Consider the following 19847-nt stretch of genomic DNA (forward strand, 5'->3'; position numbering starts at 1 on the left):
CTTACTGTAGCCTTTCCTCCTGACTGATCTTTCTCCAAGATCTAATGCTTAGTGAGATTGGTGGGTCAGCTGTCTACAAATCTCCTAACAGTATTGTCATTTCTCATCTTTCAGTTTTGTCTTATTAGATACTTCTTAGCATGGTTGTCTTCCACACCCATTCATTAAATATTGGTTCTGTCTAAGGAGTTACTCTATACTCCCTTTTCTGCTCTTTGTGGATATCATCTATATCTGTGGCTACAATTACCACCTGTATTTCAGCAACTCTCAAATCTATGTTTCCTCTTAACTTTTAATCTTCAGGCTATACATCCCAACTACATACCACTACAGCCATTCAGTCCCTGAGTCTTGTTGTTTTATATATTCATCCCTTTTGCTTCAGCTTCATCAGCACTACCTTAGAATAGATTTTCTTCGTTTTTCATCCAGCTCACAACTTGTTTCCTAACTTGTTCCTCAGTCTTAAACCCTTACAGTTCACAGTGTAACCTGTATTAGATCTTTCTAAAACATAAATTTGGTCATGCCATTCCCATTGATTTCAAGATAAAGTTTAAACTCCTTAGCTTCACCTACAAGGTCCTTCATAACCCATCTGCCTTTGATGGATAGACTAATAAGAAGCTATGTCTATTTTAAATATTTAAGGTTAATATTTCTAAGAATAGTTATGAAGGTTGCATGTAAATTGAATTTTAGGCAGATTTATTAGAAAGTTGTGACTGTAATTTTGCTATAATTAGTGAAATCTGGAATCACTGCCAGTATGCTGTTTTGCTATACATTACTGAATGCACTGGAGAAATTTCAGAAAAGTCTTATTCAAATTGAAAATTGAATCCCATTGACTTATTTAGAGCATTCTTTATATTCATTTTTATTCTTAAATTGGTAGTGTTACTCAGTATATAAAATGTAATTTAATAAGCTCTAATTATAGTTAACTTTTTAAAAAGTAAGAATAAAAATTAAGCTTTATTTTTTTAAATGTTTGCTAGAGATAGGCTTTCTAGGAGTCTTTAACTGTGTAGTTTGAATCTGAATAAAGAAAAGAACTGAACAGTTATTTATCAAGCAAGAGAAGAGAGTAGGTGCCTGCCAGGAATCCTGGTTTTAGGGCATATTGGGAAGCAGAGGTAATAAGTGAGGATATACTTAAAAAATAAACACAACTGCTGAAAAACTATTGTATAGGGTCTTTGAAGATAACTGTATGTTTAGTACTATGGAATTTTCAAAGTGCTTTAACATATACATCTCATTTTATAAGATAAAGGAGAGGAAATTGATGAGATGCAAAGAGGCTGAGACTTCACCAGGGTCATGCAGCTGGTTGTTGGCATGGTCGGTATTAGAATCTAGTTTTCTGGCTCCCAGTTTGGTACTTCTCTCCAGATTAACAGGAGTTGCTGCTAAAGTGGAGACAGCATGGAAGAACAAGAAAAATCATCAGGGGACCAACACAGACTTCTTTTTCAGTATATTATTTTTTTTTTAAATGTAGTCTTTAGAATTGTATTGCATATAGAAATATCATAAGTGCAATTTGAGGTATCAAACTGCATCAGTAGAATAGGGAACATGCGCAATACTCAGAAGTGGAAGTTTATGAGTCTGGAGGATTTCCTGTGCTCGAAAACACTAATACGGCCACATTCTTAAGTTATCATTGTCACTTCATTGTAGCTAACACAGGCCTGGAGCGAGAAGCCCTGAGAGAAACCTGCTCAACCAGGAGTTACGGGCACACTTCCATTGCTGAAACTGCTGCCGCCCCTTTCTCCTCATTGAGCCTGAGCATTCCACCTGACAATAGCTTTTGTGACTGGGGCTTGGTTGACTTGGTTGACTGAGAAGGCCCAATGTCTTCTGCAACATCAGCAATCCTATGGAGTGCTGAGGGGTTGCAGAGCAACCGGGACAGGCAGAAAGCAGTCAGAAGCTTTTCTGTTGGGTAACCGTTGAAATAGCCCCAATCAAGAGTGGTATAGACATAAGGATTGACAGATTGTAGGCTGTGCTGTGCCCTGGCTCTGATTAACATTAGGCAAAGGACAGAATGAGATATCATTCAGAAGCATAATAAGATTATTTCATATTTCTACACTGAAGTTGAAAAAAAAGACAAGCATGAGTAAGCCAATAGGCTCACAAGCCACTGTTTTAGGCCAGGCTAATAGTAATAGAGTACTTGTTAATTCAGAGGACAGATCCGGTGTTAGAAAAAGTGTCCAGATATTGGGTCTCAATGCATCTAGGAAACTTCAGTGTGTCCTGGAGAAAATTGTAAAATTTTGCCTCTTTGTTCTTGTATGTTGTTTAAGCAATCCTCTACTTGGGGAAGTGTATGGACAAGAAAAGCTTTAAAAGCCTGGTACTTAAAAAAAAGGTAAAGAGTAAAACAAGAAGTAGGATGAGTTTTAGTGTCCTTGCTTAAGACCTCAAGTTGTATTATTTTCTTATGGAAATGGTATTAAACACCATCAGCGGTATTGATTATGGTCAGGAATAGCTACTTTTGTGTAATGTTTTGTAATTTCCCAAGCCCTTTGCTATACATATGAACTCAAGAAACTCTTAGATGGATAGGGCAGGACTGCCTCATTTAATTCATTCAACAAATATTAGATGTCAGGCACTGTTCTAAGTACTTAAGATACATTCATGAACAAAGTAAAGAGATCTTTCTCTAATGGGGTTTATATTCTAGTGAGACAAACAATAAGCCAAACAAAAAATATTCTAGTGAGACGAACAATAAGCAAAACAAAAACAATGGGTGTAAAAAAGTTCTATAGTATGTAGCAGACTAAGTTATAGAAGAAAGAGAAGTTTAAGGGGGGGATTGATTGGCAGTGGGGTAGGACATGTGAGATAAGGCAATTAAAATAGGTTAAATACTGAGAGGATAATAGCTGACTTGAAGAAGGTGAGGCAGTTAGCCACATGCATACCTGGGGTGAGAGTAGTCTAGGCAGATACCAGCCAGTACAAAAGTCATAGGGCAGCGCATGTGTGCTTGGTGGGTTCAAAGAACAGCAAGAAGGCCAGTGAGTCTGCAGTGGGGTGGAGTGGAGTGAGGAAGAGTGTTGTAGAATCTCTGCTTAGAGACAAACTCAGATTCCAGTAGTTTGAAAGACTTAACCAAAGTCTAGTTAAGGTAGAACTCAAAACCATTTATAGTGACCTGTAGTTGTTTCAGTTAGAATTCTCTTATATTTCCAGAAGATAAAAAAGGAAATATTGACTGATTAACAACCTTTATTATAATTTACATTTTATTCTTCAGCATAAACAGTCTTTATTACATTAATCTCAGCCTCAGTTTATTTTCACAGTGTTTTTGCTAAAGGAGAAAATAACAGCCTTGGCACAGTGTGATTTTATTCTTTACTGTGTTTTAAGTTATTAATTAAATTGAAACCTAACTTCTGATTTTGCTTTCGGATAACATGCTAATCATGTGACCTATTTAATACTAATTCAGAAGATCTTAATTTATATTTGTAATTTCATTGTATTTTCTCTAATCTTTCTTTTAAAGATACGGGCATACCGCAGGGGAAGCTACACACAATGCAGTAGATTCTGCCATCAATGTTGGTGTAACTGCCTATAATATTGACAACGTTGGCATCAAAGCAATGGTGAAGAAAACTGCAAAACAAACGGGACACACGCTGCTTGAGGACTATAAAATTGTTGATAATTCTAAGGGGGAAAATCAAGGAGGAGGAGCAAGTGTAAACATGAAAGAGGCGAAAGATGAACAGAGAGAGGCACTAGAGAAGGATGGGGCAAAGAAGAAAGATAAATGATGGAAGTGCTATGAATTGTCTATACCAAAGCCTTACAGATGGATGCAATTTTGTTAAATGGCAAATGTGGAATTCCCTACAGATTAACCAGGATTTTTAAAATGTATTCATTCCTACAAAGTGACTATTTCATAAGCTTTATGTCATGTATTCTACTTCTAAGGAAAAGAATCAGTATTCTTGCATCTGGCCTTTAGAAATACAGTTACATTCTCTGTGAGCTGATTTTTTTCTAAATGTGGCTAAAATATTTTTGCAGTTAAAATAAGACTAATAATAGATGTGCTATAAATCTCATTAAACCTAACGTTAAACTATTTTTGTATTTGCTGTCTTTCAGAAAGCAAAGTAGGAAATTATATATTTACCTAAAATTTGGCATTTAGTAACCTTAGTTATGTTTGTACTGGGAATGAATGCTTTAAACATTGTTTCCTCTTTTTGCACTAATTGTGGATTTTTTTTTAGGTGCTTATGAGAATTTTCAGTGTGTAAGCTAAACAAAAACTGTAACCCTAAATGAAAAGAATTCTTGTATAACATTTAAAAGACTTTTTCAAAACAAGGAGTAGACTAATCATGGAAAATAAAATGAGGTTCTATAAAATCATTTGGTAGCTTATCTCTTTGTTAGGAAATGGAATGGTCTTTTTGATTTTAAATGAATACAAATAGATTTTTAAGTCTTCTAGATTTAGCCTGTTATTGATCTGTTAGGAGCCTGGGAAATTTGGGGGTATGGTTGGTATTGTATCAAAATTCAAAGTGATTATTATCAGCTTAATTGGACAAAAATCTAATCACTTTACCATGTCTACTTCTGTAAGTTTTGCCAAAAGGCTGAAATTTAGTAAAAACTAAAATATAAACAGTTGAGTTTATGTATGATAAATAATTTTTATTTTGGGATTCAGTCATTGGAATTTTATATATTAAAAAGCCAATAAATTAAATTATTAGAAAGGTTTTACTCATAATTAAGGTAAAGAATGTGAAGACTTTAGGCTTTAATCCATGGTGGCTAGGCATAACAGTGTCCACTTTGGCAGAAGAGAGGATATTCACAGACCTATAAGCTACAAATGTGTAAGTAAAATAGCTAGTGGCATTTTATTTTTATTTAATGATTTTAAAAGATTGGTATTGGTTTTCTTAGTATAGTCCATTTTAATATTTCTGAAACTCCAATTGCTATTTAGTTTATTAGGCTTTATTTGAAACTATATAAAGAATGCACTTTGTGAATAAACTGTCAGATTTACTTGGCCTCAAATGTATTCATGGGTTTGTATTTCAGGGACACAGAATTGGTGGAGCCTTTCCCTAGGGCCAAGGATAATGTACTAGTTAAAATGGAAATAAAATTGAATTGGTAAATAGCTTCCAGTCGGTCTCTGCCTTATTTAAGTTTAAGAAATGGAATGACACATAGTGGAGCCTAAAGTTTAAAAAATTACCTTAGAGCAGAGGTCAGCAAAATTGGACTTGTCAACGGGAACCTAGTTGTCCATTTCACTTCATTCTACTCTGTTCACTTGTTTGTGGGTTGCTTTTTCAGATCAACAGCTAGACAAAATTTTGGTAAGTATAGCTTCTATATTCCAGTTCTCCAGAGAAACAGAACCAATATGTATTATAAGGAATTGGCTTGTGCAACTATGGAGGCTGAGAAGCCGCAGATCTGCAGTCAGTGAGCTGGGTACCCAGGAGAGTTGATGTGCTGTATCAGTCCAGGTCTGAAAGCCTGAGAATCAGGAGCACCAATGATGTATATTCCAGTCTGAAAGCTGGTAGGCAGGCCTGAGACCCCAAAGTGCTTATGTTTCAGTCTGAGTCTGAAGGCCAGAAAAGACCAATATACCAATGAAAGCAGTCAAACAGGAAGAGTTCCCTCTTATTCAGCCCTTTTGTTCTATTCAGGTCTTCAGCTGATTGGGTGATGTCCACCCATCTTTTAAGGAGGGCAATCTGCTTTACCCAGTCTACCGATTGAAATGTTAATCTCACCCAGAAACACCCTCACAGACACACCCCGAATGATATTTGGCCAAATGTCTGGACACCCCGTTGCCCAGTTAAGCTGACAATAAAATTAACCATCACAGCTTCTTAGCCCGGTTTTTATTTTCTAGAGGTCTTTCTCCTAGGTTTTCTTGGCTTTTTGAGATGCAACAGATCTAGTGTCTGACAAACAGTTCTCAGTATCTACTGCTACCAGGGTTTTTCCTCACTTTGCCTCTACAGACTGTCATTCCCCCATGCTGTACTGGGTAGTTTTCTGGCATTGCCTCTAGGAACCTACTAGCTATAAAAATAATGATAGCTAATGTTTAGGTAGTGTTAAAATGTTCTAAGTGCTGTTACACAGACTAACTCATTTTAACCTCACAATATTCTTATGAGGTTATACCATTACAGTCTTCATTTTACAGAATAGGACACTGAGGTATAGAGAGGTGAAGTAACCTTCCCAAGATGTAAGGGAACAGTATGAAAGAAGAGGTCACACACATGCTTCAAAAAGGAGGGCCTGTTAGGCCGGGCATCTTGTCTTTCTTAAACAGAGGTAGATGGGGAAAGACAAATGGTCTTATTTCCTCTGATTCCAGCTGCTTATTAAATTAATTTTTTGTTACAATTTTATTGGCTTAATAGTTGGTAGAAAATTCCTTGAGATATTAGCAAAATAGATCATCAGCCCTAGACTACCTCCCTGATAGTGTCCGAGTCTTTTTCTCTGTCTTCATAGGTGTTCTAGGGTAAGCTAAGAAAAGCCAGACATATCAGTTAAGTCTATAATGCTGTGCTCAAATAAATTAGTTCTCTGGTCTGTTCTTGTCAGAATTAAGACTAGGTATTTTTAAACAGACTTCCTAATGGATTTTGCTATTTTGTGTTTACTTTAGCAACAGAATTGCTTAAAAGAGAATATTTTGTTGATTTCTGAATAGCTTTTCTTCAAAGACATTTTTTCTATTTACAGTATATTTTAAAGATCCAGAAAGATGAATAAAAAAAAAATTTTTTAAGAACACAGGTCAGATGAAAGATAGAAACCCGAAATAATGTCTTTAAATGTATTCTATGCAAAAAGTTGTCACATGTGAAGAAACAGTTTGATCAACCTGGAGGCTGTTCATTGGAGGAAAAAATGACTAATGGGGGAAAGTGTTCTCTCTCCCCCGGCATCCCACCCAATCTGTTCTGTTCAAATTTAGTTAGCCAGCTGAAAAGCAACTTGCTAGAGTGCTGCCAAGAAGCAAGATTACTGAGATAAGGGATAGGATCCCATCATTTGCATGTTCAAGAAGCCCCACAGATAATGTCTCTAGTTAAAACGTTGCTATTTAGGGAGTAACTGAGCTGGGAGCAGAAAAGGGGGCTTTGGTATACAGCAGTTTTTAAATTTAAGGCTTTTGAACTAAAGCCACACTGATGACAGGGTTCAGCATATAGCTGTGGATGTGGAGTGGAGATAAAGTGATGAGAGTTGCATATTGAAGGGCGAGGTTGTAGACAAGACCTATGGTGGAAAAACTACTTTTTTTGTCCAAGTCAGTGGACAGGTTGTGACTATTAAGTCTCTGGGTGAAGCAAGGAGAAGTAGATGGTGTCACACCCAGATGAAATGAGTGAGTTTTTACAGGAGGACGGAAGAGTAGAGATCCTGGAAGCAGCATTAGAGGTGGAGAGGATTCCTGACCCTCCTGACCTAAAGGAGCCAGGGGTTCTACAGAGAAACTAGAGAACAAAACCATCAGTTCTTAGCTTTTGATATTTCAAAAGCTATGGTTTATGTGTGAACCAGAAAGATTTGGGAGAATATAAAATGCATGACTATCTCTCTGCCATGCAGGTCCCTCTCATCCCCACCTCCCCAGTCAATCAGAGAATTAGGAACGCTGGCTGAGGACGAAGGAAGGGAGCCACCAAGACAGAATAGACACCGGTGAGTGTCTAAGAGGTGACCAGCACCTTGCTCCCCACAGCTTGCCTCAGGCTGGGCACAAAAGTTGGGAGTACAAGATTTGCCACACCACGTGACTACTGACACACTGACAAGAGATCTTCACTTTTCAGTTAAACCGTAGGTTCTCTGAAAGCAGTGAACGTACTTAGCATCTCTTACACATCACTCTGTATAAAATAAACCCTCGATTGCTATTAATTGAACTTACTCCTCAAAATGCTTCACATCATCTCTTGCCCACAAATTTGGGTGGTTCTTTTGGACATTAGTCTGTCGGTCTAACGTGATACTACATTACTTTCTAGTTAGTTCAATTCCAAACTTCCCAGCACAGAGCCCTCTTTCTCTGTGAGCGGCCCTGGGCGTCCCAGCCTGGCCCCGCCCCCGGGCGCCGCCCTGTGACGTCACCGGACGGCGCCAGGCAGCGACCGTGAGGCAGTTCGCCCCCACTACGGCTGACAGAACCTGACCGCTGACGGCTGCAGGGGGTCCCCTCAGGTCTCGTGTTCTAAGCCGTGTGAGGGAAGGGCGTGGGTGGCCTCTGATCTGACACGGTGGAGGAAGGAAGAGGCGACACCTTCGACGATATGAACACCGACCGCCTTAAACTGGAGTTACTGGAAGAAAGGCACCTGAAGTGAGTCGGAGGGCGGCGCGCGCCCCGCCGGGTGTGGGGTTCACGTCGGCGCCGCCAAGCCGAGGGCCTGCGCCTGTGTGAGCCCCGCGGCTCAAGGCCGAAGCCCCTGAGGCCGAGGTGACACCTGCAGTGTTATTAATCCCCGCGCAGAACTGGTAACATCTGAAAACAGTGTTTTATAGGAGAGATTCATTTAGCTCTTGCGTTTGGTATTATAAATAGGCAGGTTTTGAGGTTCTGCCTTCAGGAGCGAGTCCGGTGGAGTGTACTGTGTGCACAGACTATAATTCTGAAACATGTGTTTGCTTGTGATGTTCCACTAAGTTCAGGGTTTCTGTTTCAAATTCCAAAGGTTTCGTTTAGTTATGCTTCTTTTTCATCCCTTTAGAAGAGCTTAAGAATTGGTGATACTTGGTAAAGATGAAGCCCCTACTATATATACTTCTTAAAGTACTCAATATCAGTACTTCTTACTAAGTCTTTGGAACATTTTAAGTATCTTTTTAGATACCCTACCCCCACCCCCACCCGCAGGCCACAGGAGGGCTAGGCTCTCTTGGGTCACCCTGTAGCTTCCTGTGCTTTCCTCTGTCGTAGCTCCAGCCACACTTTTTAAATTGCTCAGTTATTTCTTGGTCTGGTACTAAGCTGTAAGCACTCTGAGGACAGGTTCTGTATTTCCTGAAGCAGTAGAGTGTAGGAGCCAGTCCTTTAGAGGAATCCTGCACAAATTCAAATCCCAGCTCTTACCACTTACTCAGCAAGTCCATGATCTTGCACAAGTTAATGAACCTCTGAAGCCTCAGTTTTCCTCAAGTCTAAGACTGGCGTAGAAATCGGTATCTCACACGTCGTGTGGTTGGTACCAGGACTGAAATGTATGTAAAGCACTTGGCGTTGGCTTGTAATAAACACTCAGTGGAAGTTAGCTGCTGCAATTACTGTTCTGTTCACTTACCGTAGTATCTTCAGCACTTAGCACAATGCCTTTAACGTAATAGGCATTCAGAAATATAAATGATTCTGTCATCGTATTTTGATAACTACTATGCCACTTGCTGATGTCCTAAATAGATAATCTCCGGAATGCTATGTGTGTGTGTGTGTGTGTGTGTGTGTGTGTGTGTGTTTATTAGTGTTTCTTTTTTTTCCTTTTTATTTCAGGTTGTCAGTTGTTACCTGTTGCCCTAGCTGTTTCTGTCTATAGTAATTTGCAGCTCCTTTGCTGGGCTTTGAGAAACCAGGTAACCAAAATTGTCAGACTTCTTGAGGCCAACTTTAAGAATAAAGGGTTTTAAGTGGTTACATGGGGAGCTTTGAGCTTTAGTGCATTTTAGTGTCCTTCTGGACCCGGGTAATCGGAAGCCTGCGTTCGCCTGATTACTAATTCTCAGCCAGGCCTTCAGTAAGTGATGTTTCATAATAGGTTGTTCCTGAAGTAGTGGTAGGTTACTGTGTATTATTTTTCTCATGTTATTTTTAATTGAATCGTAATTAACAAAATGTGTTTAATAATAGGGATACAGTGCAACTCTCAGTGCTTGAAATAAGACACAAGATAGCGGAACTGGAAGCCAAACTCAATACTGACGATGAAGGTATATAAGTAAATATTTTTATTTATGACTCCTGTATAGCTATTGTTCATTTTACCAAGATACCTATAGTACATTAAATTACATATTTGGAATAATAGTGTCAAGATTTTCGTATTGCTTTTTGGCAGCATTAATAATAATTTAATATAGAGGCTTTAAAAACATATTTCAGAGTGTCAAACCTGTTACTTTATAATTATTTGTCTACTTACAAGTTCAGAATGTTCATTCTTCAATTAGCAAAACCTTTGTTACGTGAGATAAATACATTATTTCCTTAGTAATAAAATATCACACGTTTTCTATATAACTCAATTGGTAACCTTTATATCTTAACTGCTAGATTTGGGATATAACCTTAAAATCCCTATCTAGGTTTTGGCTATTTGTTTGTGTTGAAAGAATGGGGGAGGGGCAGGCGAGTGTTGCACACACACACTCATCACACACACCTACACACAGGAACATACCCATATATCCTTAAAGTTTATAATGTCTGTAAGATGTTAATTTATTACACAAATATTGATTGAGATCCTGCCATATGTCAACACTTTGAATGGAAGACCTTTCTTTTCCCTTTTCTAAAGAGTTTCACTGACTATTGGGAGGAAGTGTCCAACTAAAACATGAGCAGAAGTAATATAAGTTCTGCATGAGGAGAAATGGCAACTCAGGTAAGCAGAACCCAACACACCTTGCATGAGGGCAGAGGAGGCAGTGTTGAACTGACTACTAAAGAACAGTAGGAGTTTATTAGGGTTATGGGGGTGGGCTTTGCTTCTTAAACCCATTCATACTTTTCTTCTGTTGGGGAAGCCATGAACAAAATGGATTAGTAGCCATATGACAAATATAATGCTACTTTTCATAATACCCAATGCTATGTTAAAGCTTGCTTAGAGAACACTGCTTTGTCCCAAGGCTGAAGTAGCTTCCTACGTCTCCATGTCTGTATCCTTAATAAACTGGCTCTGTGGAGGCAGACTGTGAGTACACTTACCAAGTAGTTGCACTGGCAAGGCTGGCTGGAATTTCCTCATCCATCTAACTACAGACGAAACATGTCATGCTCAGATACACACACAATGCAGTAACTATGCCCACAAGTAAAATGTAAGCCCAGCAAGTCGCATTATCAACAGCTCTTCTCATGGGGAGGAGCTGGAATATGGGTATAAAGAGATAAGGTAAAATGGCAGGCGAGAAAGTTTTTCCTCAGTGGGCCAAGCTAAAACCTAAGGTGAAGGGCGGAAACCTTTATCCCTTCTTCAGAATCAACTAACTCCAGGAACTGTGTCAGGTGAGGTGGTTATTATTATTCCCATTTATGGAAAAATGAAGTTCAGGAATTTAAGTAACTTGCTAAGATCACAGAGCCAGGGGGTGGCAGAGCCATGATTTTAGCCTAAATCACCTGTCTACCACCACCACTACTACCATGACAACTGCTGTCTCCCCACATTGGCACTCAGTAGTTCTGGTTATCTACTGCTGCATAGCCAACCAGCCTATCGTTTAGGGTTCTAAATAACATTTGTCTCTCACAAGTCTGTAGATTGACTGGGTTCATCTGGGAAGTTCTTAATTGGGGTCTCTCATGTGATTGCAGTCAGATGTAGTCTGGTGCTCAGTCATCTGAAGGTTCAGCTGGGCTGGACATTTCAAGATGACTCACCCACATGGCTGGTAACTCATCCTGGGTATTGGCTGGGAGCCCAGCTGGGACCACCCATCAGAAGTACCTACACATGGCTTTGTAGCTTTTGCTTCTCACAGCATGGTGCCTGGGTTCCAAGAGGCTGTATCCCAAGAGCAAGCATTCCAAAAGGCACCGTGACAGAAACTGCCAGTCCAGTTAAGGGCTACTCCCAGAACTGGCAGCGTCATTTCCATTATATTCTATTGGTCAAAACAGTCACAGATGGGCTTCCCTGGTGGCGCAGTGGTTGAGAGTCCATCTGCCGATGCAGGGGACATGGGTTCGTGCCCTGGTCCAGGAAGATCCCACGTGCCGCGGAGCGGCTGGACCCATGAGCCATGGCCACTGGGCTTGTGCGTCCGGAGCCTGTGCTCCACAACAGGAGAGGCCACAACAGTGAGAGGCCCGTGTACTGCAAAAAAAAAAAAAAAAAAAAAAAAAACAGTCACAGATTTCAGGGAATGGAGAAAATTACTTGTCAAGGTCACATTGCAGAAGAACATGTGGAATGGGGTGGATTCTTGCAGTCATCTTTGGCAAATAGTCTGCCACAGGGAGTATTAAACATAATGCCTCTTGAGGAGAACTCTTAAGTAACTGATAAGGGTGGAACATAGATTGTAACAAGAATGTGACAGATGAGATAAAAGTTTATGAAGAAGATGAAGAATAGTCTTTAATATGATTCTGATGAATTTGTATTTATCCTGAAGGCAATGGGGTAATATTAAAGGGGTTTTTAAAATAAATTTATTATTGTTTAACATTATAAAAGAAATAAATGCACAAGTGATAACCATGGATACATCTGTTTAGGTAATTCTTTCACACTTTCCACTCTCTACTCAAATCTCGCTACCCCTCTCTCCATTCTCACTCAGCGAATGAGCTTACCTTCCTCTTTCAAGGAGAACCAAGAAGCAATCAGAAGAGGATTTCCACATGTTTCTACCAAGAAAGATACCCACCTACATACTTTGCACATCCTCTTACTTCCCTCTTGTTCCTCTGCATATTCTGTGTTACTCTTATTTAATGTCAATCCCTCCACTTGTACAACAGATGCCATTACTCTCACCTCCTCCAGGATATCACTCCAGCAATTGATTGTCCTCTCTCTTTGCTGCACCGTTTTCCCTGCTCCACTGAATCATCTCCAACAGCACACAAACATGCCGAGTTTATTTTATCTAAAAAACAGATAGCAACCCTTCTTTGGCCCCATGTTTCCCCTTCTACCATTATCCCCTTTCACTTTTCACTGCTCTGTGTACAGCAAAATATTTCAATAGAATCGTTTTTTTATTTACACTCTTACCTGTTTCTTCATATTTAATCTACCTGTTTTGTAACAGGATTAATTTTTAGGCAAAGCAGCAAGCAGAACAAACTTCAAAGGGCTTCACATTTGCATAGTGGCCTTTTGAAGCCCTTTAGGATTCATAGGAAACTATATTCAAAACGAGTGGTTTATGTTTTAAGTAAATCTGAATTTTACCATCTTAAAGCTTGGCCACAAGACAAAGAACAGGAAAGAAAATGTCCAGGAGACCTAAAAAAGTGAGAAGAATCAGTATTGGTGTAGGGGTTTAAGTGCATTTCAAAAAATTGAAACCTCACCACTACCCTTTGAAAACAGTATCACCTCATTTTATAGATGAAAAACTGAGATTCAGGGATTCTGAATGTCTTTCTCAAGGCTATAGAGGTGGGTAGGGATAGATCTGGAATTGGGATCCAGGCATTTTGCCATCAGATCCCAAACTCAGCCTCTATTTCTTTCCACTTAAGTTTCTTAAGTTTGCTTCTAAAGTTTTTTCATCTGGAGAAGAGAGCCTTGATTTACTGAGGTTCTGGGACATTGCTCATCTAGGCATAGAAATGGGCAGGATTTGCCCAGCACAAGCATGATTGTCTTATTCTCTCTTGGACTCACTCCAATCAGAAGTTTCACCTCTGATCAACTGAAACTGCTCTTATCAAGGTCACCAGTGACTTTCAATTTGCAAAATCCAGTGTCATCTCTCAGTACTCATCTTGACATTAGTAGCACTGCCAGAACTGATCACCTTCATCATTGAAACCCGTTGCTCACTTGGCTTCTGGGACACCACGCTATCTTGGTTTTCTTCATATCTACTGGCCACTCCTCACTTCTCTTCATCTTCCTGAGTTCTAAAAACTTGGAGTGCCTCAGGGCTCAGTCCTCTGACTTTTCTTTGATACATGCACCCACTATTTAGGAGATCCCCTCTGGTCATATGGTATGAAATGCCATCTGTATACTGATAACATACAGATTTACATCTCCATCCCAGACCTTTCCTTTAAGCTCCCTTTGAGTCTTCATTTATAGGCTGGTTTCTAGTTAAAAACTCTTTGGCTATTAAGTAATGTATTAGTAGATCAAATAGTTTTTTAAAACTCATCTCAGTAAATGCTAAAAAAGGTTTTGATAAAATTCAATTTGTCTTATTAAAAAAATATATTTCTATTTATCTTGAACTGGAATAACACTTAATGACGAAACATTAGAGGCATTACCATTTCTGGAAAAAAGCAAAGATGCCTCCAGCCACCATTAAAATTTAATATTGTTTTGAAGGGTCCAGTCAAGCAATAAAATATGAAACAGAAATAAGCATTATAGCTATTAGGAAGATATAAAATTATTATAATTTTTAACTTTTATAATTTGATATCCAGAACTTTCCAGAGGATCAACTGAAAAACTACTATATTAGTTTATATATGTATATTATATAATATATTATATATTAGTTTATATATATATATTATGTATAATATACTAAAAAATTAGAAAATGGTTGGATACAGAAGTGGAAGAAATTTTTATTAAAAAAAACCCAAGACACTAGCAATAACCAGTTAGAAAATAGGGTTTTTTTAATGATTGCACAACAATTCCAGCCTGAATCATAAAATGTCTGACAATACCCTTGATAAGAAATATTCAGGACTTATATGAAGAGATAGCAGAACACTATGACTATAATGGAATAATAACCATTCAGCAAGAATTCTCATCCTTGTCCGCAATCAACTTGATGTACCCTGCATCTGTGGGATACCTGAATAGACAATGAATCATCCCAAATTGAGGACGTGGACTTTGGGAGCAACAATATATATATATTTTTTTCCCCTTTTTCTCTTTTGGTGAGTGTGTATGTGTATACTTCTGTGTGTGATTTTGTCTATATAGCTTTGCTTTTACCATTTGTCCTAGGGTTTGGTCTATCCGTTTTTTTTGTTTGTTTGTTTTTGTTTTTTTAGTATAGTTTTTAGCACTTGTTATCATTGGTGGATTTGTTTTTTGGTTTGGCTGCTTTTTTTTTATTTTAAATTTTTTTTAATAATTATTTTTTATTTTAATAACTTTTTAATTTAATATAATTTTATCTTCTTCTTTCTTTCTTCCTTTCTTTTTCATCCCTTTTATTCTGAGCCATGTGGATGACAGGCTCTTGGTGCTCCAGCCAGGCATCAGGGGTATGCCTCTGAGGTGGGAGAGCCAAGTTCAGGACACTGGTCCACAAGAGACCTCCCAGCTCCACGTAATATCAACCAGCAAAAATCTCCCAGAGATCTCCATCTCAATGCCAAGACTCAGCTCCACTCAACGACCAGCAAGCTACAGTGCTGGACACCCTATGCCAAACAACCAGAAAGAAAGGAACCCAACCCTACCCATTAGCAGGGAGGCTGCCTAAAATCATAATAAGGCCACAGACACCCCAAAACACACCACCAGACGTGGACCTGCCCACCAGAAAGACAAGATCCAGCCTCATCCACCAGAACACAGGCACTAGTCCCCTCCACCAGGAAGCCTACACAACCCACTGAACCAACCTTAGCCAGTTGGAGCAGACACCAAAAACAATGGGAACTACGAACCTGCAGCCTGCGAAAAGGATACCCCAAACACAGTAAGTTAAGCAAAATGAGAAGACAGAAAAACACACAGCAGATGAAGGAGCAAGGTAAAAACCCACCAGACCTAATAAATGAAGAGGAAATAGGCAGTCTACCTGAAAAAGAATTCAGAATAATGATAGTAAAGATGATCCAGAATCTTGGAAATAGAATGGAGAAAATACAAGAAACATTTAACAAGTACCTAGAAGAACTAAAGAGCAAACACAGAAGAACTAAAGAGCAAACAACACAATAAATGAAATTTAAAATTCTCTAGCAGGTATCAATAGCAGAATAAGGCAGAAGAACGGATAAGTGACCTGGAAGATAAAATAGTGGAAATAACTACTGCAGAGCACAATAAAGAAAAAAGAATGAAAAGAATTGAGGACAGTCTCAGAGACCTCTGGGACAACATTAAATGCACTAACATTCGAATTATAGGGGTCCCAGAAGAAGAAGAGAAAAAGGGACTGAGAAAATATTTGAAGAGATTATAGTTGAAAACTTCCCTAATATGGGAAAGGAAATAGTTAATCAAATCCAGGAAGCACAGAGAGTCCCATACAGGATAAATCCAAGGAGAAACACACCAAGACACATTAATCAAACTATCAAAAATTAAATACAAAGAAAAAATATTAAAAGCAACAAGGGAAAAACGACAAATAACACACAAGGGAATCCCCATAAGGTTAACAGCTGATCTTTCAGCAGAAACTCTGCAAGCCAGAAGGGAGTGGCAGGACATATTTAAAGTGATGAAGAAGAAAAACCTACAACCAAGATTACTCTACCCAGCAAGAATCTCATTCAGATTTGATGGAGAAATTAAAACCTTTACAGACAAGCAGAAGCTAAGAGAATTCAGCACCACCAAACCAATTTTACAACAAATGCTAAAGGAACTTCTCTAGGCAGGAAACAAAAGAGAAGGAAAAGACCTACAATAACAAACCCAAAACAGTTAAGAAAATGGTAATAGGAACATACATATCGATAATTACCTTAAATGTAAATGGATTAAATGCTCCAGCCAAAAGACAAGACTGGCTGAATGGATACAAAAATGAGACCCGTATATATGCTGTCTACAAGAGACCCACTTCAGACCTATGGACACATACAGACTGAAAGTGAGGGGATGGAAAAAGATATTCCATGGAAATCAAAAGAAAGCTGGAGTAGCAATTCTCATATCAGACAAAATATGGACTTCAAAACAAGGACTATTAGAAGAGACAAAGAAGGACACTATATTATGATCAAGGCATCAATCCAAGAAGAAGATATAACAATTGTAAATATTTATGCACCCAACATAGGAGCACCTCAATACATAAGGTAAATACTAACCGCCATAAAAGGGGAAATTGGCAGTAACACAATCATAGTAGGGGAATTTAACAACCCACTTTCACCAATGGACAGATCATGCAAAATGAAAATAAATAAGGAAACACAAGCTTTAAATGATACATTAAATGAGATGGACTTAATTGATATTTATAGGACATTCCATCCAAAAACAACCAAATACACATTCTTCTCAAGTGCTCATGGAACATTCTCCAGGATAGATCACATCTTGGGTCACAAATCAAGCCTTGGTAAATTTAAGAAAACTTATATCCTATGAAGTATCTTTTCCAACCACAACACTATGAGACTATATATCAATTACTGGAAAAAAACTGTAAAAAATACAAACACATGGAGGCTAAACAATACACTCCTTAATAACCAAGAGATCACTGAAGAAATCAAAGAGGAAATCAAAAAATACCTAGAAACAAATGACAATGAAAACACAATGACCCAAAACCTATGGGATGTGGCAAAAGCAGTTCTAAGAGGGAAGTTTATAGCAATACAATCCTACCTTAAGAAAAAAGAAACATCTCAAATAAACAACCTAACCTTACACCTAAAGCAATTACAGAAAGAAGAACAAAAACCCTCCAAAATTAGCAGAAGGAAAGAAATCATAAAGATCAGATTAGACATAAATGAAAAAGAAATGAAGGAAATGACAGCAAGGATCAATAAAACTACAAGCTGGTTCTTTGAGAAGATAAACAAAATTGATAAACCATTAGCCAGACTCATCAAGAAAAAAAGGGAGAAGACTCAAATCAGTAGAATTAGAAATGAAAAAGAAGTAACAACTGACACTGCAGAAGTACAAAGGATCATGAGAGATTACTACAAGCGACTATATGCCCGTAAAGTGGACAACCTGGAAGAAATGGACAAATTCTTAGAAATGCACAACCTTATAAGACCGAACCAGGAAGAAGTAGAAAATATGAACAGACCAATCACAAACACTGAAATTGAAACTGATTATAAAAATCTTCCAACAAATAAAAGTCCAGGACCAGATGGTGCTTCACAGGCGAATTCTATCAAACATTTAGAGAAGAGCTAACAGCTGTCCTTCTCAAACTCTTCCAAAATATAGCAGAGGGAGGAACACTCCCAAACTCATTCTACAAGACTGCCATCACCCTGATACCAAAAGCAGACAAAGATGTCACAAAGAAAGAAAACTACAGGCCAATATCACTGATGAATATAGATGCAAAAATCCTCAACAAAATACTAGGAAACAGAATCCAACAGCACATTAAAAGGATCATACACCATGATCAAGGGGGGTTTATCCCAGGAATGCAAGGATTCTTCAATATATGCAAATCAATCAATGTGATACACCATATTAACACACTGAAGGAGAAAAACCATATGATCATCTCAATAGATGCAGAGAAAGCTTTCGACAAAATTCAACACCCATTTATGATAACCCTCCAGAAAGTAGGCATAGAGGGAACTTACCTCAACATAATAAAGGCCATATATGACAAACCCACAGCCAACATTGTCCTCAATGGTGAAAAACTGAAACCATGACCACTAAGATCAGGAACAAGACAAGCTTGCCCACTCTCACCACTCTTATTCAATAGTTTTGGAAGTTTTAGGCATAGCAATCAGAGAAGAAAAAGAAGTAAAAGGAATCTAAATCAGAAAAGGAGAAGTAAACTGTCACTGTTTGCAGATGACATGATACTATACATAGAGTATCCTAAAGATGCTACCAGAAAACTACTAGAGCTAATCAATGAATTTAGTAAAGTAGCAGTATACAAAATTAATGCACAGAAATCTTTTGCATTCTTATACACTAATGATGAAAAATCTGGAAGAGAAATTAAGGAAACACTCCCATTTACCATTGCATCAAAACAAATAAAATACCTAGGAGTAAACCTACCTAAGGAGACAAAAGACCCGTATGCAGGAAATTATAAGACACTGATGAAAGAAATTAATGATACAAATAGATGGAGAGATATACCATGTTCTTGGATTGGGAGAATCAACACTGTGAAAACGACTATACTACCCAAAGTAATCTACAGACTCAGTGCAATCCCTATCAAGCTACCACTGGCATTTTTCACAGAACTAGAACAAAAAATTTCACAATATATATGGAAACACAAAAGACCCCGAATAGCCAAAGCAATTTTGAGAAAGAAAAACGGAGCTGGAGGAATCAGGCTCCCTGACTTCAGGCTATACTACAAAGCTACAGTAATCAAGAGAGTATGGTACTGGCACAGAAACAGAAATATAGATCAATGGAACAGGATAGAAAGCCCAGAGATAAACCCATGCACATAAGGTCACCTTATCTTTGATAAAGTAGTTAAGAATATACAGTGGAGAAAAGACAGCCTCTTCAATAAGTGGTGCTGGGAAAACTGGACAACTACATGTAAAAGAATGAAATTAGAACACTCCCTAACACCATACACAAAAATAAACTCAAAATGGATTAAAGACCTAAATGTAAGGCCAGACACTATCAAACTCTTAGAGGAAAACATAGGCAGAACACTCTATGACATAAATCACAGCAAGATCCTTTTTGACCCATCTCCTAGAGAAACAGAAGTAAAAACAAAAATAAACAAATGGGACCTAATGAAACTTCAAAGCTTTTGTACAGCAAAGGAAGCCATAAACAAGACGAAAAGACAACCCTCAGAATGGGAGAAAATATTTGCAAATGAAGCAACTGACAAAGGATTAATCTCCAAAATTTACAAGCAGCTCATGCAGCTCAATATCAAAAAAACAAACAACCCAATCCAAAAATGGG

At 38.2% G+C, this 19847-nt stretch overlaps 2 protein-coding genes and 1 long non-coding RNA gene across 6 annotated transcripts in view; all 3 read left to right on the forward strand.

Moving 5' to 3' along the window:
• The window catches only part of SPART (spartin), a 41183-nt gene extending 35980 nt beyond the window's left edge, over positions 1-5203 (forward strand). For all 4 annotated transcript variants that reach the window (XM_082675984.1, XM_082675983.1, XM_082675986.1 and 1 more), the window contains exon 9: positions 3551-5203. In XM_082675984.1, the coding sequence (XP_082532110.1) occupies positions 3551-3824 (274 nt within the window). In that variant the 3' untranslated portion in view covers positions 3825-5203. The remainder of the gene's footprint in view (positions 1-3550) is intronic.
• Positions 5204-8255: 3052 nt separating this feature from the next.
• CCDC169 (coiled-coil domain containing 169) overlaps positions 8256-19847 on the forward strand; it is a gene marked incomplete at its 3' end in the record, with an annotated part of 42216 nt that continues 30624 nt past the window's right edge. The window contains 2 exon segments of the mRNA XM_082675552.1: positions 8256-8431; positions 9950-10029. Of these exon segments, the coding sequence (XP_082531678.1) occupies positions 8382-8431; positions 9950-10029 (130 nt within the window). The 5' untranslated portion in view covers positions 8256-8381.
• On the forward strand, positions 10667-19425 carry LOC309835842. Its single transcript, XR_014298052.1, has 2 exons — positions 10667-10706; positions 15201-19425. It is a non-coding gene; the product is annotated as an uncharacterized lncRNA (long non-coding RNA).

The sequence above is a fragment of the Grampus griseus genome, assembly GCF_964374135.1.
Source record: "Grampus griseus genome assembly, chromosome: 18".
NCBI lineage: Eukaryota > Metazoa > Chordata > Mammalia > Artiodactyla > Delphinidae > Grampus > Grampus griseus.